General features: G+C 39.7%; 1 protein-coding gene across 1 annotated transcript; it reads right to left on the bottom strand.

The window, feature by feature from the left end:
• Nucleotides 1-21,181: 21,181 nt before the first annotated feature.
• On the bottom strand, nt 21,182-22,598 carry LOC149844981 (putative dynamin-related protein 4A). The gene has a single exon (XM_089995411.1). It carries the CDS (start codon nt 22,566-22,568, stop codon nt 21,378-21,380), a length of 1,191 nt encoding a protein of 396 aa, XP_089851537.1. The 5' UTR covers nt 22,569-22,598; the 3' UTR covers nt 21,182-21,377.
• Between the last annotated feature and the right edge of the window lie 364 nt (nt 22,599-22,962).

The raw sequence follows: 22,962 nt of genomic DNA, 5'->3' as shown, positions 1-22,962 counted from the left end.
CTTCTTGATTTGACCTGAACTTTGCTAGTAAAGTGTTCTTAATTTTGAACTCTTAAAATAGGATCGGTAAGTCAAACTCGAATAGCAAGTGTTTGGCTTGGGTGTTTAAGTACTAATAAGTATATATTAGATATATTTAACATCACATAATATAATGTAGAACATATTCAACGCATGGTTTGCAATAGGTTTAAAGTTCACAACCTATTTCTTTTAGCTTTAAAACAATATATTTATTTTGTGATCAACGTTTAGAAGCTTGAAAATGCCAAACAAACAAAAAACACCAGTTGCTATGAGTAGTGATGGAAAATGAAAAGAGCCGTTCTAGAACAAATGTTTGGTGTTTGTCTTGCAAGTACTAGATTTACAGTTTAAAACCTATTTCTTTTAACTTTGCAAACGTTTTTCTCCTTTGGGTTAATGAGCTACTGTGGGAGCTCGGTATAATAAGTCTGGAGTTCAAATGATAGCCGATCAGGTGATCTGCCAAATCACTTTTGGAAAGTGATTTGACATCCTCACCATCCATTCCCATGATAAATGGTGACTGCCAATGATGATGTCATCATTAACTTTTTGGTGGTCTCCACAAGTTGCACAAGGGACCGCGGAATTGAAGCAATGGAAGGTGAGGATGTCAGACCACTTTCTTAAAGTAATTTGACGATACATGTCAAGAGAAAATTATGGAATCAGATAATACAAAAATATTGGAGGATCAATCAATTGACGCAGGAATTGGTTAGCGTCAATTGTGACTTTGGATTAGATATGATATCATTCCTATCTATGAAGATTATTTCCATTTTTACTTTATTTTTTTACTCTGTTGTAAACTCTAGATATTGCTACCTCATGTAACAGTTTAATGTACGAGAGAAAATCAAAGGATTGCCTCTTCACATGGTATTAGAGCATATACTCCTACGCTGCTGCTTCCTTCAGAAACTCATCTATCACTCAGCCTCTACGTTACGACTGTGAAACCAAAAAACCATAATTTTTTTCATGGCAAATGAAGGATCATCCAGCGATTCATTTGGAGCGTGATTAGATCGGACCTCTGACATTGAAGGTCCCCATTTTATCTTCATCATTCTGATAACCCAGGTGCTATCCTTGCTTCTAATTTCTTGAATGGTGATAATTACTTTACCCAGAAATGAGCCATGAAAATGGCACTCAATACAAAAAATAAATTTGGATTTCTTGATGGTTCCATCTCTGAATCATCTGCATCAGCCCCAAGCTATCATGCATGGCATCGATGTAATGACATGCTTCTTTCGTGGCTCCTTAATTCAGTCACAAAAGAAATTGCTAGCAGAGTTATATATGCTGACACAGCTCAAGCAGTTTGGCTTGATCTTAAAAAATGATACTCTCAAGACAATTTAGCCTGCTTTTTTCACTTAAAAAACTCATATCAGATTATCGACAAGAACATAATTCCTTGTCCACGTATTTCACAGGGTTAAAAACCCTATGGGACAAACTGCAGTCCTATTTGGACACACCGAACTGCACTTGTGGGGCATTGAGGGAACACAGTTCGTATCATCAAAAGGAAAAAATATTCTAATTTCTCATTGGCTTGAATGACTCATATAACATCACCAGGAGTCAAATCTTAGCCATCGATCCAATTCCCCGCATCAGCAAGGTATATGCAATGGTCCCACAAGAAGAAAGCCAACGCTTATTTCAATCAGCTATTCATCAAGTCGATTCCACCGCACTGAATGTGCATGTCAATCGGTCACAAGTTCGATCAGCAGGACAAGGGCAAGGACGTGGATGACCAAAATGTGATAACTGCAGCATGCTCGGCCATATCAAAGCACGATGTTATGTGCATTACGGTTATCCCCCACATCTTTAGCAAGAAAAGAGCAATGCAATGCCATTCGATTCAAAGGAGTCTCTACATACCATCACCGGAGGCATGTCTCTCTACAACAACAAGCAATACTCAAATCGATGTCATATCCACGCTGACCAAGGAACAAATAAAGCAATTGTTGTCGCTTATCTCTCTGGATTTCAACACAACAACCGCTAACATGGCTGGTAATCATCCCTATTTTGCTCTTTGGATCATAGATACCGGAGCATCCGATCACATGACATCTGACCTATCACTGCTTTGTGATGTCCATGCATTCCCTAGTTCTACACCAGTTAGACTACCTAATGGCCAAACTATACATGTTACACACTATGGCACAAGTTACATATCCAAAGATCTTATTTTATACAATGTCTTTTATGTTTCAAATTTCCAATTTAATCTTCTTTCTGTCCATAAACTCACTAACTCACTTAATTGTGTTGACATATTCTTCCCAACGTTTTGCATTTTTCAGGAGTCAGCCAAGAAGATGTTGATTAGAGTGGGTAGTTTGCGAGACAAATTGTACCACCTCCACACACACACCATTCCTTCTCAAGCCATGAATGCTCCATCCCCAAATAAATACACTCTTTGGCAGGAACGACTCAGTCACCCATCCAAGGAGCGACTTGCTTAATTAGCTCGAGATCATAATTTTATAACCAATTGTCCTTTATATATTTGTGATGCATGCCACCGTGCAAAACTATCATGTTTACCTTTTTATGATAATAATTTTAAGAGTGATTTCCCTTTTGACCTCATTCATGTAGACATTTGGGGTGGCTACGCTACACCATCACACACCGGTGCACGATACTTCCTCACCATAGTAGATGATTTTTCCCGTTGCATATGGGTTTATTTGATGAGATTTAAATCTGAAACTTATTCTCTCCTAGTTAAATTTTGCAAAATGGTCAAAACTTAATTCCAGTTGGTCATAAAAAAAAATCGTACGGATAATGGTACGAAATTTCTCTCTCACATGATGCAACAATATTTTTTTTTGACAATGGCATTGTTCACCAATGCACTTGCGTCAATACCCCCCCAGCAAAACGGGCGTGTTGAGCGTAAGCATCGGCACCTCCTTGAGGTTGCTCAAGCCTTGCATTTTCAAGCTTGCTTACTAATTCATTTTTGGGGAGAATGCATTCTCACCGCCACCTATCTCATTAATCGCATTCCCACTCCACTTTTTCATGGAAAAACCCCATATGAAATGCTTTTTCATAAAACTCCATCTTATGGACCTTTACATGTTTTTGGTTGTCCTTGTTATGCTCATGATACAAATCCTCACAAGGATAACTTTTTGCATGAGCTAAACGTTGCATATTTATCGGTTACCTGTTTGATCAACACAGCTATAAAGTGTTTGATCTCGATGCTCATTAGTCTTTCACTAGCCGGGATGTCATCTTTCAGGAAAATGAGTTTCCTTTTAGAAATCATGAAACCTCACCAATCCCTCCTAACCTTGTCCTCCCTTCTCATATACTTAATGAAACAACCAATGATTTTCTTTCACCATCAAAATCCCTTAGTCCACCACCAACTGAATCCACCCTGGTTAGCTCACCTGCTCCATCGTCTCTTCCACCACTACGTCGCTCAAGTCGACCCCACACTTGACCTCACTACTTGATCGACTTTGTGTGCAATTCTGCCAGCATTCTACCCGCCTCAAATGGTAAGTCCTCTACCTCCCTTTATACCATCACCAGTTATTTACACTTTCACAAATTTTCCACTTTCCATCGAGCTTTCCTTAGTGCAGTTCTATCTGACCAAGAGGCACACCATTTTAGTGAAGCTATTCAAAATCCAAACTGGCAAGCGGCAATGACTATAGAGCTTAAAGCTTTTGAGGACAATCACATATGGGAAGTGGTCACACTGCCACCAAATAAGAGACTGATTGGGTGTAAATGGGTCTTCAAAATCAAACAACGTGCAGATGGTTCCATTGAAAGATACAAAGTGTGTCTCATCTTTAAGGGCTATACACAAGTAGAAGGATTTGATTTTCACGAAACATTTGCTCCTGTTGCGAAACTAGTTACTGTGTGATGTCTTCTTGCTCTCGCTTCTATTTCTCAATGGCGGTTACACCAGCTTGATGTCAGCAATGCTTTTCTTCATGGTGACCTTGATGAAGAGATATATATGGATTTGCTAGATGGAATCCATCGCAAATGGGAGCGTCAAGTATGTCTCCTAAAAAAGTATTTATATGAGCTTAAGCAGTCCTCGCGCAACTGGTTCAACAAATTGACTCATGCCTTACTTTCTGCAGGATTTATCCAATCTAATGTCGACTACACCCTTTTCACTCGAAAATGTGATTCTTGAATCACAGTGGTACTTGTATATGTCAACGATATTATTATTGCAGGGAATTATGATCCAGATATTCTTTCTTTGAAGTCTTTTATGCATGCGCAATTTCATATTAAAGATTTAAGCCCTCTAAAATATTGTATGGGTATTGAAGTTGCCAAGTCACCATAAGGGATATTTCTAAGCCAAAGAAAATATACCTTATATATTTTATCTAATTCAGGACTTGTTGGAGCAACCCCAAGTGATTTTCCTATGGATCAAAAACTTTGGCTTCCATTTGGTGAAAGGGAGTTATTTGATGATCCGTCACAATACCAGAGATTGGTAGGTCGACTAATATATTTGACAGTTACATGACCAGACATAGTGTATTCTGTTAATCTCTTAACCCAGTTCATGCAAGCACTACAGACACCACATTATCATGCAACCATAAGAATATTGAGGTACCTGAAGTCCACACCTGAACATGGCATCATTCTGGCTTCTAAAAGCAAAATACAACTACAAGCTTATTGTGATTCTGACTAGGCCAGCTGTCCCATGACCCAAAGATCCACCTCTGGATATTTTGTAACAATCGGGGGCAGCCCAATCTCATGGAAAACAAAAAAGCAAAATATCGTAGCAAGGTCATCCACAGAGGCAGAATACAGAGCGATGGCATTAACCACTTGTGAATTGATTTGGCCCAAGACTCTATTAGTTGAGTTTGGATACACATGATGAGCCCATGAATCTCCATTGTGAAAACCAAGTAGCACTTCATATTGCGTCAAATCGTGCGTTTCATGAACACATGAAACACATAGAACTTGATTGTCATCTAATTCGAGAAAAGATACAAGCAGGGATCATCAAGACCATTTTTGTGCCTACAAAAATGCAGATCGTAGATATCTTCACAAAAGCACTCGGAAGGGATCAATTCAGATTTTTGGTATCCAAGTTGAATGTGACAGATCTTCACACACATCAACTTGAAGGGGAGTGTCAAGAGAAAATTATGGAATCAGATATTACAAAAATATTGGAGGATCAATCAATTGACGCTAATCCAGAAATTGGTTAGTGTCAATTGGGACTTTGGATTAGATATGATATCATTCCTATCTATGAAGATTATTTCCATTTTTACTTTATTTTTTTACTCTGTTGTAAACTCTATATATTGCTACCTCATGTAACAGTTTAATGTATGAGAGAAAATCAAAGGATTACCTCTTCACAATACATGATCTGCACTCAGTTCAAATCCTGTTACTTCCATGTGTGAAACAATGGAGTTCTTATTGTGAACGAGCAAGCTCAAGCTCAATTCATTTAGCTTGGACTTGTCATGAGCTCGAGCTTAGCTTGCCACAAGCAGGAGCCAACCTTCATTCCCTGAAGCTTGTCTGTTTGGCCCACTTACCAACCTTAGGTTAGAGTAAAATCCCATTCACATCTATCTATTTTTATATCGTATATTCTGGCAAACAGAAGTCAGCTAGGAGTACACCAAAATGTTCGTAAAACTCAAAACTGATATCGTCTCATGTAAGATCTAAAATTATTTGAGGTAAAAAGAGAAGCAAAAGATGCCTAATCAGTTGGGGGTTTTCTATGATATGGTTAGCAACAGAGAAGCAAGAGAAGCAAAATTACTTCAGTACTTTGCATAGCTAACTAATTCTGTCTAGATCATTTTCAGTCTCAGTTATGGTTGCTTCAAAATAAATCCAGTTCCGTGTAGTGATATGTTTCTGTTGCTTTTTTTCTTTGATGTATGTTTCATGTTCACAGATTGACAGGTAATTTCTCATCACCCGCTCTTGTAACTTTGCTAATTCTTCCTGTGCTTCAACAAATTTCTTTTCACTAAAGAAAAAAATTGCTAACCTCCTCAAGTTTGAAAATGTCACCTTGAATGCCTTGTCAACTTCAACTCCGCCTAGACCATGTTGCTCAGATCTTCCAAAACAGTTGCTTATATCTGTTTTTGAATCAAGTTTATTGCTTTCATATCATAATCACACATCTTTTCAATGATTAGATTGACAAGAACCGATGCCAAGTCAGCAACTGAACAACATGAATTCAGATTATTATTAGAATGACAATGAATACTGTCCTTAGAGGCCTAATGATTGAGCCGTCTGAGGCCTAGTTCTCCCTCCCTCCCTCCCTCCCTCCCTCCCTCAAGCGTACAGTCCCCCTATCTTGGGAAGCTAGTCAACCGCCTTCCCTGACTAATCTGCATGGGCATGTGCCATATTCCCTGCATGAAGTGTTGGGATATATGCTTTGGTGGCTGAATTGCTTCGGTGACCGAAGGGGACCCTACGACTAGCTCCCCCGCTGGAAACACCATTTGGAACCCTGCTGCAAACCTCTTTCGTTTAGAGCTATGGTGGCTGCGGGATAAAGAGGTGACAAACAAGATGAGAGAGTGATGGGCCACTTTGCAGCTCACTATGTGGAATGTGTTGAGGGTCTCAAAGAAGTTTGATTTCGTTCGTACGTGTCTTATTGAAAGAAAAGAATCAAAAATATGAAAAATTGTATATCTTATTCACTTAATAAAAATAAAAATAGAAGGGTTACATATACTCGACATCAGCCTGGAGATTAACCATTTTTTCTTAATTGTCGGTAACTTCTATTCCTTGATATCAGTCGGTCTTTTGATATCAGCTGATTCTCCTTGGTATCAATCATGCTTTCCTTGATTTTAGATAACCGAATACAACAAAATGGAGAATAAGGATATACACGGTAAGTGATATCCTTGCCTTATTTGAAATAACCGAATACAACACAATGAGTAAGGATATACACGGTAAGTAATTATGGTAAATGCCATCGTGTGTATGCATATGATGACATTTCCTTTCTTTTACTCCCCCTCGAGTTGGTGAATGAGGGTTGAGTATGCCCAACTTAGTCTTGAGATGAGAGAAATGTTCAGTGCCAGGCGCCTTTGTAAAGAGATCTGCATATTGTGAATGAGTGGCAACAAACTGTGTTTGAATTAACCCACTTTGAATTTTCTCTAGGACGAGGTGACAATCAATCTCGATATGCTTTGTACGCTTGTAATACACGGGATTGAAAACAATATAAAGTGTGGCTTGGTTATCACAATGCAGTGTCATGGGTTGGGAATGATCAATACCAAAGTCTAACAACAAGTATTTGACCTATGTGAGTTCACAACATGCTAGAGTTATGGATTGATATTCGGCTTTAGACGACAATCGTGACACCATAGATTGCTTTTTTATTTTTCAAAAAACAAGGTTGTCTTCAATCATGACACAATAACTAGATGTGGATCTACATGTCATTGGGCAAGAGGCCCAATCCAATTCATAGTAACCAATGATTTGAATCTTACCGATGTATGACATCAGAATATCTTGTCCTGGAGTACTCTTGATATATCAAAGGATCCTCATAACAATGTCCATATGAGGCTTTCGTGGCTTGCTACTGAACTGACTTAAGATGTTGACAACAAATATTATGCCAGGTTGAGTTATGGTCAGGTACAACAACCGACCCACTAAGCGCCTATACGACCCTGGATCCTCTAAAATATCTTCTTCTTCATTATTGGGTTTGATATGTGGTTTCAAGAAAAATTGACTTGGATTCACTCTAAGATAACCCATATCTTGTAGAATATCGATATCACATTTTTGTTGGGATAAAAAAAATTATACTTTTGGATCTTGCAACTTCAATACCGAGAAAATATTTGAGTCGTCCAAGGTCCTTAAATTGAAATTGCTGATTGATGTGAGACTTAAGTTGCTCTATGTATACAACATCAACTCTTGCAATAATAATGTCATTCGCATAAACTAAAACAAAAGTGTGTGCCCCATTAATAGCTTTTGAAAAGAATGAATATTTGGCTTTAGATTGCGAGAATCCTTCTTGAAGTAGATGAGTTGATAACGTAGAAAACTAATTTCTAGTGGATTGTTTGAGACCATATAAGAATTTGTGCAATCGAAAAACTTTATGCTCTCCCTGAACAAAAAACCCTGGTGGTAAGTCCATATATACCTCTTTATCCAGTTCACCATGAAGAAAAACATTGTTGACATATATTTGATATAAATGCCAATTCTTTATTGCTGCGATGACTATCAAGCAACATATAGTTACCAACTTGGCAACAGGGGAAAATGTCTCGTTATAATCTAGACCTTCAATATGAGTGTAGCCTCTTGCCACTAGGCATGCTTTATACCTCTTGATGGATCCATCAGAATGATGCTTAATTTTGTACACTCATTTACAACCGCCAACATGTTTGCCTATAGGTAGATCCATAATTGACCAAGTATTGTTCTCTTTTAACGCCCTAATCTCTGAAGCTATAGCATCATGCTAACATTGAAACTTCATGGCATGAGAAAAGGTTTTAGATTCTGAGTGCTGGGAGATGGTGCTTAGAAAAAAAATGATGTTGTTTTGAAAAATTATCATAACGTATGAATTAGGATAACTCATGAATCATGCTGACAACCTTCTCTCTCATGTCAATTGATTGCAGTATGGGGGCAACTCTATAACAACTATAGTCTTTGAGATGCTATGGTGGTTGATGGATTCTTTCGGACCTTCGGATATGGACTTCAATGGGTTCAGGAGTACCATGATTAATAAGAGATTTAGGGTTTGAATTTGGATCATGGATCTCATTTTCTTGAACACCAATGGGTTCTTGGATTTTATATGATTGAGGCTTGAATATGGATATGGGTAGGAATCTCCCTTTCTCCTTATTCAAAATATTATGATCTTAAAACAGAATCATATTTTTATAAAATTTTACATCCTGACTAACAAGATTTTTTTTGTTTCAAGATCATACACACGATAACCTACTTGAATATATGAGTATCCTATGAAAACTCCTTTGCGTGCTCAATTATCAAATCTATACGAGTAATGAAATCTTGTGAACATAACACAAACATAAAAAAATTCAAATATGATCATAAGTAGGGTTTTTACCATGAAGTAACTCATATGACGTCTTACCTATTAAAGGTTTGGAAGGAATGTGGTTAATGATATATGCAGCCATAAGAACACATTCTCCCTAAAACTTAATGGGTAGAGAGGCTTGAAATCTCAAAGCTCTCACAACATTGAGTAAGTCTCTATGCTTGCGCTAAACCACTCCGTTTTGTTGAAGGGTCGTGATGCAACTATGTTGGTGTTCAACCTCTTTTTCTTTAAGAAAATTGTGCATATCATTTGAAAAGAATTCAGTACCATTGTCAGATCTGAAACCTAGAATCTTGCTATTGAATTCATTTTCCACTAGCAAGATTTTTTTTTAATTTGAACTATAACTTCTGATTTATGTTGTATAAGATAAACCCATGCAGTTCTAGCATAGTCGTCAATTATGGTCAAGAAGTATTGTGCTCCAGATAACGAAGTGGTTTGATATTTGCCCCATATATCATAGTAGATCAATTAGAAGGGTTTGGATGAAGAGATCGACCCACCTGGAAAATAAATGCGAGTTTGCTTGGCCATATGGCAGATATCACAATGATTGTGAGGAACACAACCATGCAATTTATTATAATTTATAAGAGTTTGTAGTATAGAATTAGAAAGGTGTCTATGCCTCAAATGCCAAATATTAGAATCAAGAGATGAAATACTTAATTAGTTGTGACTCGAATATAACACTGCCTTCCTTCCTGCACTAGTAGTGCAAATGCCTTGGATATATTCAGCAATGATGTCATTAAGAGCAGTTGGGTCCTTATGGCACTATAACTTTTATTCAAGACCATTAAGAATTGCATTAGCCTTTTCAATTCCTGTTGCTCATGAATGGCCTTCACTGTTCCGCATGTACATGGAGGACTGATCATGTATGTAGATAACTCATCCCATAGCCCCTTAATTTTAGTATAGTAGGCTGCTATAGAGGTTAGCATATGCTTGAGATTTATGTTTTCCTATTGGATCTGATATATACGCGGGGCATTTGATTGAGAAAAATGATCTCAAAGCTTGACTCACACTTCAACAACAGTTTTAACGTAGAAGACACTTGAGGATAGATCTGGATGCAATGAGTTAAGAAACTATGATAGAAGCATATTATTGCAGCTTTTCGAGGCTGCAACAGATTTGATAGGAGAGGTCAGCTTCTTGATGGTCCCATCTATAAATCCAAACTTGTTTTTCGCAGAGAGTGCCATAGGTATGACACAACACCACTTGGAATAATTGTCACTAGTTAACGGCAGTGATATTAGTGACATGTTAGGGTTGTCAAAATAATAGAGGAAAAACAAGTTTTCTATTTGTTCAGGATTTTGGCTTGATACGTTTTTATTTCTGCTATCCATTAAATCAGGGTGTTACCTGAGTGCTCTGATACCATAAAAAAAAGATGAATAGAAAATATGAAAATTTGTATATCTTATTCACTTAATAAAAATGAAAATAGAAGGGTCACATATACTAGACATCAGCCTGGAGATAGACCATTTTTCCTTAATTGTCAATAACTGATTCTCCTTTATATCAGTAGATCTTGCTTTTCTTGATTTTAGATAACTGAATACAACAAAATGGAGAGTAAGGATAGACACGGTAAGTGATATCCTTGCCTTGATTTGAGATAACCAAATACAACAAAATGAGTAAGGATATACACGGTAAGTAATTATGGTAAATGCCATCGTGTGTATGCATACGGTGGCATTTCCTTTCTTTTACTTATCGAATGGTCCAGATAGAGGGGGGAGGCAAAATTTCATCTTCTAAATCAATGACAAGGAGCTGCAAACTTACACGCACTGGATGTTTTGAATATGGGAGACGAAGACTGAGTGACTTGTATTGAACGACAAGATTTGCTCGCTATGCGTATCAAGAAGTTAAGAATTAGGGAGGAGCTTCGACAGAAGCAGAGATCCAAGGTGCATTGGTTGCGATAGGGTGATGCAAATGCTCACTCCTTTCATATGTCTGTGTCTTCATGAAGAGGACCAACCATCTTCCATCATTGGTTAACATACTCCTTAAAGCAATAAAAATTTTCAAAGCAAGATTTATGGAGGAGGTTATGGGGGATTGTGATATTCATCAGATGAATTTTAAGAAAGTAGATAGAACACTGTTGAAGCCCTAACTACCCCTTTTCCAATGGAGGAAATTAAGAAGATTGTATGAGGGATGCCTGATGGGAAATCTCCATGGATTGATGATTTTTTGGCTGAATTTTTTCGTATGGCTTGGGAGTCTTGCAAGATGGATATTATAGACGTGATGCATGAGTTCCACTGCAACACTTGCATCCCAACAAGATGGGGGGTCATTACTGGTGCTTATTCCAAAGGACCAGACCTGTGAGAATAATATCAGCTTCAGGCCAATTTTGCTACTAGGTACGACATGCAAAATTATATCAAAGGCTCTCACAAACCGGTTCAGTATGGTGGTGTGAGATATAATCTTGCCTGTGCAATCTACTTCTATTAAGGATAGTTGTATTCATGATTTCGGCTTACTTGCACACGAGGCGCTGCACTCACTGAATTCGTCGAAGCAGAAAGCGTTCATACTTAAGCTTGATCTAGAGAAGGTTTTTGATTCCATCTGTTGGCCATATATCTTCTAATGCTTGGAAAGCATGGGAATGAGGCAAAAATGGCTTTCATGGATAAAGACACTGCTCAAGAGGACTTCCATGGTGGTGAGCATCAATAGAAGAAGGGGGAGTTTTTCAACCCTAAACGGGGTCTCAGGCAAGGGGACTCAATTTCACCTTCATTCTTCACTGCCAGGATGGAGGGCCTTAGTGTTATGCTAGACACTATAGAGTCTCTAGGTGTTTATAAAGGGATTAAGATGCCAGGCCTCCAATGTTTTTCACACATGCTATTTGCAGATGATGTTTTGATTTTTGGCGAGGCCTCTGAGTTGACCTCTCCTGCTTCACAGCTATTCCAGGTCTCAAGACTAATAAGGAAAAAGTCAAGTGATAGTGTCGAATGATGATAATAGTAATTTTTATGAAATGGCAATGAAGGTTTTCTATTGTCAAGCAGGGAAGATTCCCATGCAATACTTGGTGCTCCCTTTGCATCTGTGCGTGACCAAAGCATCCTACTAGGCATTGGTGGAGGACCAAGTTTGAGCCAGGTTACAATGATGGGCGCTTAAGCTTCTCTCAGCAATGGGGAGGCTTATTCTGGTTAAGCACGTACTAGTGACAGTCGCACAACACCTTATGTGCCTGTTTCATATGCTGAAGGGAGTATGTAAGAGACTGGTAAGATCAATGCAAAAGTTTCTTTGGGCTGATTCTGAGGGATATTCTTCCATGGTCATGGCAATGACAAAATGGATGACGGTTGCAAAACAAATAGATAGGGGTGGCTTGGGAATAAGAGACATTAACCATTTCAACGAGGCCCTGTTGACAAAATGGTGGTGGTTGGTATGCACTAGGTACAGGCTGCCATCTAAGGTGGCCATGGAGAAGTATTCCCTCAAGGGGTGATCGTGGTAGTGGAGAGAAAATTCCACATGGAGGAGAGGTTCAGGGATGAATTAAGGTTCTTGAAGTTTTAATCAATAGATGTGAGGAAGGGGAATAAGGCAAGTTTTTAGAGGGACGTCTGGCAGCAAGAAAAGACTTTGAGGGAGGAGTACATGTCCCTCTTTCAGGTGATTAGGAGTTCTAATCACAAGGTCTGTGACTTGTGGGTGGCTGGGTTAGATTGGACCTTTGATTATAGAAGGGATCCCTCATCAGGTGTAGTATGAGATCTGATGGTGGTTATGAATTTGCTATCGTTGGCCACTTTGGTGGATAGGGAGGACAATCTATGCTGGAGATTCACAGAGGATGGCAAATTCATGGTATCATCTTGTTACAGGTTTCTTTGTCCCCCCTTCGCCAGTGTGGTTGCTGAAGAGAGCACTATGGGGTAAGGGGCTTCCACCAAGGGGGTCGTTCATCGGGTGGTTAGTGCTTAATGACAAGCTCAAAACTCAATTATTCTTAAAGATGGGCTTTTACCTGGCGGGCTGTTGGGTACTGTGGCTCTAGTGAGGAATCCACCACTCACCTATTCAGGAACTGCAGATTCATTATGGACCTTGTCAGGTTAGCATGTAAAGATGACAACTAGATTGGCAGGATTCAGGGCAAGACATTCAGAGACATCCTCTTGAATGGTCCAAGAGGTAAACAAGCTGATATATGGGTATTTGCGTGGAGGTGTTGGCTACTCCTAATGCAATCTTTATATCCATTAATTGGGAGTTAAGGGAGAGAATCAAGATAAAATGGTCAGATCTGGATTTAAGCGGGCTATCATAGCTTCCATAGCCTTGTTATTTGCTGGGTGATATCTCATCACTACTTGTATTGTGTGAATACTTTTGAATATTAATAAAATATCAAATATTTTTCTTTCTTAAAAAAAGAATGCCAAATATAATAATGACAATAACTTAATTCAAGTTGGTGATAAAGGAAGAATAATATAATCTAGACTTCACCATCATTATCATCTCACAAAATTCAATATTTGGTTCATCAAGTTCAGTTTCACCCTATCCTTATCCTTTAACTTTAAATGTCTTAGATTTTGTGATATTAGCTGAGTTTTTTTGTTTGAAAGAAAATTATTTCATTCAAAACGAGAAGCCATAGACTTACAACATATAGGAAGCATGAGAGGACGTGAGTGATGAGATGTCACCCACGCTGTGAAACAAATAAAACTGACGAAACAGAGTGAAAACAAAAAATAGAAAAAAGTGCATAACTAGAAAAACCAATCACGCTAAACCAATATTCTCCTTAGCCCAATCCAATTAACGTCCTTGCCCGATAGTTTAATTTGTTCCCTCCTAGCAGTTTCTGATTTCAGGAGAAAGAGAAGATAGTCTGGACTGTGGTGTGATCCCCTGAAGATTCTATCATTGCGCTCTAGCTAGGTGAGTCACCACACTGACAACCACCATATTCTCTAAATAAATGTCCATTCTTTGCATAGATGCCTTAGGTGATCCGCAATAAACACCTTCCTGAGAAAAGTAAGGTCTTCCCATACAATATTAAGGTCCTCCCAAGCGAGATTCCTCAATGAGATAATGAAGGAGCAGTCCCAAAAAGTATGGCGAACATTCTCTTGACATAGGCAAAGAGGACATCTACTAAGTGAAAGCCCCAGTGTTTTCGACCAATCTTCCGTTTGTATTCTACCATTCAAGATGAACCAACCTGTCAAAAAGGCACGGCAAGGTAGGTCGCTCCCCCATAATGCTCCATTCGATATCCAAATAACTGATGAACTTTTCAAGGACAAGTAGAGTGAAGCGGAAGAGTATCGACCATCATTGGTGAGTTTTCATGCCACACAATCCGATTGTTGTGACAAATTGACCCCATGACATAAGGGAACTCCATTGGCTGAGCTTTTTTTTAAAGAAAGTGATTCCATTACACATCAAAAGAAGATCTTACAGGCGACGAGTAATCCTCTTAATTTGCATTGAAAATTGGTAAACCACCGTATTGGTTCTCTTAAGGTCCTCAAGAGAATTAATGAAAATGCATAGAGATTGAATATACCTTCTCATTATAATACTTTTGATGTGTTCAATATTAAATATCTTTTCAGGTATTATGGAGATTCAACTGATGAGGATCTTTTCAGGTATTATGGATATTCAACTGATGAGGAGTAGGCTTAGAGGACAAAGCCTTTTGAGCCCGGGGGGACTGATGCAACACATCCAGATGATATCAAGGAGAACGTTATGAAGACACATTTGAGAAAGAAATATCATCGAACTCAGACACACCAACCTAGCTCACACCCAACTTAAATCAAGCTTGGGAGGATAAAACACCATTTTTTGGGTACTTTTTAGACTTTCCAAATTTTATTTTGGTCAAACTAAATATTATTTTTATCTAAAAATTACTTTTCTAGCATTCAGAGAATATTTGTGATTTTCAATAATTTTTTTAGACAAAAATCCAACTTTTTTGTTTTTCTGGATTTCCTCTATGGAACCAGATCTAGTTTTAGTAGTTTGTTAGGATCCATTTAGGCTACTGGAGGGTGTAGTGGGTATTTAGGTAGATTTTTGTTTTGGGTTTGGATATGCCTATATGTTGGATATATATTTGGATCTCTCTTGGGTTTTCAAAAAATTGGTTATTGGGAACTACAAGAACCAATTGGTTCTCTAACTAGTTGTTAGACCCTGGATCTAATCTAATTGGGTCCAGGGGACGGCAGCCCTGGACCCCAAGAGAAAGACGTTGGTTCCTTTATCTTTGGGTACATATATCAACCCCAAAAACGTGGAGAGAAGCTTGCTATTGTTTTGAAAGAACCCTAGTGAGAACTCGTGAAGTGGTGAAGAAGTCACCTTCTTGACGCACCTCCTTGGTAGCTGCTCGAAGATGCGAGTGCTTTTGATGGCCAGGCGTCGACCATCCTTGGTCCCTCTGTGTACCATGAAGAAAAGACTGCAAATTGACTTTGGCCAACGTTGTGATGCCGAAGCTAAGAACAATTTCTTCTTTCCAATTCTTCTTAATAGATATCTTGTGCATGAGATTTTGGGATTGTTTTGGATTATATGTTTTAAACTGTTTATGTGTGAAAGTCGATTGATCTAAGGAGGATTTATATTTATCTCGTTTTCTTATCGAGGCAGCCAATAGTGATCCCATTGCTTTTACTCACCTTCGTGCATAGTTGCCTTGTTTAGCATCTCCTATGCCGTGACCCATCTCTAGTCATTGTCAGAAGGTGTACTTATGGAGGGCATGGAGGATTGTCCACCTTATTCTAACGCGGTTTGTATAAAAGTCCAGGTAATATGCAGTGAAGAATGTTGAATTGAGAAGAAATTTGTGTGTAGCAAATTCTGCAACTTGCTAATTATGAGTTCTTGTCAAGAATCCTAAATATATGCAAGAAGAAACTTGTTCTGATGATGTGCTTGTGTATGTGCTTGAAGGATCACATATGGCTGAAAATGTGGAAGATGATGAAGATGACATTGAGAAAGGCAATCCACCTCCATATGTGTTGGGATGTGAAGTGGTACATGAAGATAATGCACTTGGAGAAGCTAAGGGTTCATGGTATTTAGGTTTTGGAGTAGTGTTGATTGAGCCTCAAATATCATTTACTTAGCTAATGTTTGTGTTAGTAGTTTCTTTTCATTGATACCATACTAGTTTGGGTGGATGATAAGTTGGAAGTTGTGGTGGTGGAGGTACCCTCTTATATAGGTCTTCCAGTTGGTATATTCATCTAGATCTGGTTATATGGTCAACTTTCCCCTTTCCTTTACCGAGATCAAGACAAATGGATACAATAGAAAGGATCTTAGAAATGGGTTTTGATGCTTTTTTAGGTGGTGGAATTTTGTTTCATTTTCTAGTTTCTGGATTAATGTAGACGACAATGATGTCATACTTAGGCTTGATACTCATTTTTTTGGATCTGTTTTAACAACATTTTGGTTTTAGGTTTGGATCTACCTGATTTTGAGGCAAGATTATAAAATTAGAAGAACAAGCTACATGAGATTAAGTGACAAAAACAATAGGAGTTTTTTTTTAAGTTACTTCTTCATCAAGGTTCTCATCAACATTATTGGATCCTGTGGAGTAACATGTTTCTTGTTTTTCATTAAAGGTTCTTCTTGATTCTTATTGCTGTTTTTCAAGATAAGAAGTGATTTTCCTGAAAACAGGTTTATCATCTTCCCCCCAAAACTTAGGTTTTCAGGGTTTTCTTCATTTTTCTATTTATTTTTTTTCTTCTTTCTCCAAACTACCACCGAACATCTCACCTGATTGAGGAGTGCATATCCCCACTCTCAGCAGCATACCTAAAGTGAGATGCATGGTTCTCAAGTGAGATACGCTCTGAGAATTGCATATAATCAATGATCGGTTATATATATCATGACTGTAACCGACCTCATGTAAATCCCCTTGGTTCTATGCGTGAAAAAGATAGAGAGCAGGTCTAAGCAGCGATGTCTTCCATAAAAGGGGCCACCTTCTGCTTAGCCTTCTTCAACTTGTTAATGCGCTCTTTCAGTTCCTTCCTCAATCTTGCTGTTTCGATCGGCTCCTCCATCATCTTCTGAAGAGCCTTCCCGTCCTTCCCTATCACCTCTTTCCTGATACCGAGCTCCAGCTCTCTGTCCACCAAGTTTTTGATGCTCAACTTGAGGTGCATAGCCGAGACATCAACCATCCTCATTATTACAATCTTCCAGTAGGCCACCTTCTTCATCTTCAAATCGAACGCTTTCCTTAGATCATCAGCACCGTCGTCTTTCCCATGCCCACCAGTGTGTGAGCTGCCTTTCCCTGTTTCCTCCAACACCAACTTCATGAAGTTATCGCGTTCCTTCATCAAGTCTTCCCTTGTCTCAGTGTAGTCGGGATTGCACGTATAATCAGTGTTCTTCTCCATCTCGACCATCTCTGTCATTCTCTCGTCCGACGAGTCTCTCATAATATTAAGCACATTACTCGCTGCCTCCGTCAGCACCCGCTGCATCTGTGAATAAGAATGGAACTCGCGCACCAGAAGTGTGTGCACCACGTCCTCCACGTATTTCCATACATCCATCATGAACTCGCTGGGCAATTTAGCGATGCCGTTCACTCTCCTATGCAACTCAACGATGAAGGCGTTGCGGTCCAGCAAACACGGAAGCCAAAGCCCTTGTGTTTCTTTAAGCTGGTGCAGCTCTTCTTCCAAGAATGACTTGGCTTGGGTGGAAGACAACCCCTTGTACGAGACATCGTTGTTTGGGTACACAGCCTTCAGTTTCTGGTCGAAGCAGGTTATATGTTACCCCCCGAACAGGGCATCTCATGCTCGGGGGTCCCAAAAAGCACCACGTATTTAAGCATGTGTGTCTCGTATCCCCATGTTTGTCAGCATTAATTAGCATTGGAGTTTGATGCGATTGCAAAGACTTAAGTACCCTCTCCTCCATTGGTGCAAAAAAAAATGACGATTCTAGAAAAGGAGTGGTTGTAAAGACTTAAGTGCCCCAAAGATGATTATTTAAGACCCAGTCTCTGCACTGCAGGATTATCCGAAAAAGAAATCTCCCCTGGAGGAGGCCATGAACATCAACCCTCTCACTCTCTCCCTTCTCTTTCTGCTTCTGTGCACATCGAACAGAAGATCCTATATTGCTCCATCAAGCACCGACTGACCTGCACATTGACTGTTGTGGAGCCTGATTCAGAGTTTTTACCCTTACAGGAGGAGGGTTTGGGGGCTCCTCTCAGCGTGGGTAGCATCATTCAACTAAATGAGTTGTGGATCCTGATTCAGAGTTTTTACCCTTACAGGAGAGGGGTCTGGGGGCTCCTCCCAGCGTGGGTAGCATCATTCAACTTGAAGAGTTGTGGAGCCTGATTCAGAGTTTTTACCCTTACAGAAGGGGGGTCTGAGGGTTCCTCCCAGCGTGGGTAGCATCATTCAACTTAATGAGTTGTGGAGCTTGATTCAGAGTTTTTGCTCTGACAGGAGAAGGGTTTGGGGGCTCCTCCCAACGTGGATAGCATCATTCAACTTGATGAGTTGTGGAGCCTGATTCAGAGTTTTTGCCCTTACAGGAGGGGGGTTTGGGGTCTCCTCCCAGCGTGAGTATCATCTAAAATGATATGCAGATGCTTAACAATTTAATAAATGTTGTAGAATTGAAAATGCTAAGCAATCATCTGAGAAAAACCCGAGTTTGGATTCTTTTATCCAGATAATACAGTATTTTGTAGAATCAGGATTTTGCAGATGAAGCTGTCGGAAAATTCTGAGTAGATGGAAGACTTAAAGAATTTGATTTTGACTCAAAATAAACCCATAGATTCATAACACAGCAAGGAAGCATTCCTTTTTTACAAAATATCAAAATCATTTTTGAAACTAGAGTTATGATCAAAACATCAGAGCATTAATTTCAGAAACAGAAAATTGGATTTTAACAAATAGGTTGCAGTAATTCTAGTGTTTTAGAGGCTAAACAGACACAATTTCTCTCAAATTTGAGAGAAAAGTTGCTTAACTTAATTAAAAAGCTAACCCAATTTACAGAATTGAAAAATTAATTTTGGTTTGAAAATGGCGACTTCAGGAAGTCACTGTTTCTAAACAGAAAATGAACCTGTTACAGAATTTGAAGTTCTGTAACCAGTCTTGGTTTTTAACCGGTTTGAGATATCAAATGAGCATAGAAAGTTATGAAATTTTACAGATGTAAACTAGACACACAAAGAAAGAAAACTTTTTTTTACGGATTTGGAAAATGATCTATCGTTGGGGAGATATGACTCTTATAAAATGAACTAAAAACCTATGTCACTAAAATAAGGTAGACTGATAGGGGTCTGGTTTTTTATCTAAATGAGGCATTAAATGACCATAAAAATCGCTGAAAATTTACAGAAATAAACTAGACTCCATAACAATAACACCACTTTTTGCGGATTTGAAATCGGATGTCTGGTTAGAGAGATATGACCCTAACAAGTTGGTCCTAAATCGGGTAGCGATTTACAACGATTGGTTACTGAACAACACCACAAATCACTGTAGTGTTTTGCAAAAAACATTACAAATCGCTAAAATGAGGTCTAGCAACACTATAAATCATTGTGGGTCTCGTTGGAGACCCGAAAACACTACAAATCGTAGTTAAAAGACCGGATAACACTACAAATCGTTGTAGGATGACCGAACAACACTACAAATTGTTGTGGGGCTCATTGAAGACCCGAAAACACTACAAATCGTAGTTAAAAGACCGGACAACACTACAAATCGTTGTAAGATGACCGAACAACACTACAAATCACTGTTGGGCTCATTGAAGACCCGAAAATACTACAAATCATAGTTAAAAGACCGGACAACACTACAAATCGCTGTAGGATGACCGAACAATACTACAAAATGTTGTGGGGCTCGTTGGAGACCCGAAAACACTACAAATCGAAGTTAAAAGATCGGACAACACTACAAATCGTTGTAAGATGACCGAACAACACTACAAATCGTTGTAGGATGACCGAACAACACTACAAATCATTGTGGGGCTCGTTGGAGACCCGAAAACACTACAAATCGTAGTCAAAAGACCGGACAACACTATAAATTATTGTGGGGACTCATTGGAGACCCAAAAAATCGTAACAACGATTTTGCTGAAGAATGTTACCAATCATATGACGATTTATTTAAGGTGTGCAACAACAATTATGGCATGGGGGCCAAAATCAGGATACAGGGTCCTGATATTTACTAGACAAATAAAAGAAGAAAACCTTTTTTGCAGATTTGGAAAATGATGAGGATCCCCCAAACCCCCTCCTGTAAGGGCAAAAACTATAAATCAAGCTCCACAACTCATCAAGTTGAACGATGCTACAGTCAGTGTGCAGGTCAGTCGGTGTTTGATGAAGCAATATAGGATCGTCTGCTGGATGTGCACAGAAGTAGAAAGAGAAGGGAGAGAGAGTGAGAGGGTTGATGTTCATGGCCTTCTCCAGGGGGAACTCTTTGCCTCCCTTGATTTCTTCTCTATAGAGAGAGAGAGGGTTTTACAGTGTTTTACGGAGAAGAAAGAAGAAGAAGATGACAATGAAAAGTTCAAACAAACATTTTTTATGGCTCAGGTTCATTTCGCCGGATGACCATTGGATCGCCGACTCACCATCGGATCGTCGACTCACCATCGTTTCGCCGGATCACCATCGGCGAAACGATTAAGGTTCGTTTCGCTGTGTAGACTTTGAAGAGTCAACATCATCCTCGACTTTCTGGATGAAGGACATGTTTGTCCTTTTTTTGAACCGTTTGTTTTTTCTTTTTTGAATGAAGGGCATTTTTGTTATTTTCTCAAACCATCGTTTTATGAAAAGAATAGCAAGAAAGGGTACTTAAGTCTTTGCTACCACACCAGACTCCAATGCTAAGTGATGTCAACATACACGGTAATACGAGCCCCATGTGCTTGTATACATGGTGCTCATTCAGACCCCCGAGCACAAACGTGGGATTCAGTGAATCATCGGAGGAGATTATACACCACGGACCCATTTCTGGTAGAACTCGTTGACCTTCTCCAGAATGCGAGCGGTGCAATGGAGGTCGTCCTCGTCCGGGAACTCTTCGAACTCTGCCCTCATGAGTATCTTCTTCAGCGACTCGATCACCTTGCACATCTGCTTGTCGAATGCATCCTTCACGTCCTCTTTCTGGATCTGGGGCAGCTTGCTCAAATCCATGAGGTTGATGCCGAGCTTCTCATCGATTTCGAAAGCGATTCTCGGTAGGCACTCTCGGATCTTCTTCTCCTGGATCTCTACCAGCTTGCGGGCGAGCATGGGGATGCCGACGCCAACCTTCGACTTGTCGATTTGCGAGAGTGGGAGAGCTGTGAACAGCCTTTGCTCTACCTCTCTCGCTGCTTCGTAGGACTCTTCACCGACGCGGTTTCTCACGCACACGTAGCCAAGGCCGATCTTGACGTCGTCTTTGTTTACCTTCTCCGGCAGGCCTTGGGGGTTCATGTCCACTTTGGTGACGACTGCCAGTGTTCTCTTGCCCTCCCGATCCACTTCGCGCGACATCTTGATGGATCCGCACGTAGTGAAGTCGGCCGTGGCCGGTAGGACGTTCAGAATAATGCTATCCTCCTGGCCGATGTACTTCTTTATGAGCTTTTTAATCTGTTTGTCGATGTTTTCAGGCTGGCCATCCGTGACCACTCGAATGATGCCAGGCAAGTCGATCAATGTAAGGTCGGGCATTCCCTTCTTCTTCACAACGAGAGTGATTGGCGTCTCCGATATCACTTTTCCTTCTCCTTTGAGTATTTTTTCGGTGGCATTAACAATTTCTTGGGCAATCTGATGCTCCGACAGTGGGAGGGTGGTATCTCCGTACGCCAACTGGATCTCTGCATCGGGTGATGGACCGTCCTTCATTTGCAGGACTAGGGGAACTCTGGTGCACATGCCCTGCCCGTTGGGAATTTTGATACAGGCAAGCGACTCCAGAACGCTTGATTTCCCGCTCGACTGATCTCCGATGACGACGATGTTGGGGAGCTGAATCCCTTCCCTCATGATGTCCAGGCTCCGGAGTCCGTCGACGACATCTAGAAGCGGCCGGATTTTTTGGCCAAATGATGAAGCCAGGGGAGTAGGCTCAGTGGGGTTCTTGGAGTGTAGCGGGGCAAAAAACCGCTTCATGTCTCTCCCATCCATTCGCTCTTTTATTTTTTTTTGCTACCTTACAAGTGTATGGCATGACACTCGGAGTAAAGTTTTTATAACCAATCAAGCATGGCAGACGGACATATCTAAAAGAACCCACTGAAGGGAGAGAAACGTGATGACGAGAGAAAGAGAACTTGGTTGACTGTGTAAATGGCACATAAGACAAGAGAGTTGACTGAGTAAAAGGGCCTCATCCAGCTAAGAGGGACACAACTTGCAAAAGTGAGAGAATGCCATCCTGGCAGACAGACAGACATATATAAAAGAACCCACCTAAGAGAGAGAAATGTGATGATGAGAGAGAAAGATAACTTGATTGACTGTGCAACATGGCAGACAGTCAGCTAACCAAATGCAAATAATTAAGATCTCTCAACAGTGA

Source organism: Nuphar pumila, chromosome 2 (assembly GCF_984573655.1).
Source record: "Nuphar pumila chromosome 2, dmNupPumi1.hap1.1, whole genome shotgun sequence".
Lineage (NCBI taxonomy): Eukaryota > Viridiplantae > Streptophyta > Magnoliopsida > Nymphaeales > Nymphaeaceae > Nuphar > Nuphar pumila.
This window is presented reverse-complemented; position numbering and strand designations above follow the sequence as displayed.

Bases quoted from the DNA above. Each gene is read 5' to 3' on its own strand.
- LOC149844981 (XM_089995411.1), bottom strand. From the start codon at position 22,568: ATGGATGGGAGAGACATGAAGCGGTTTTTTGCCCCGCTACACTCCAAG.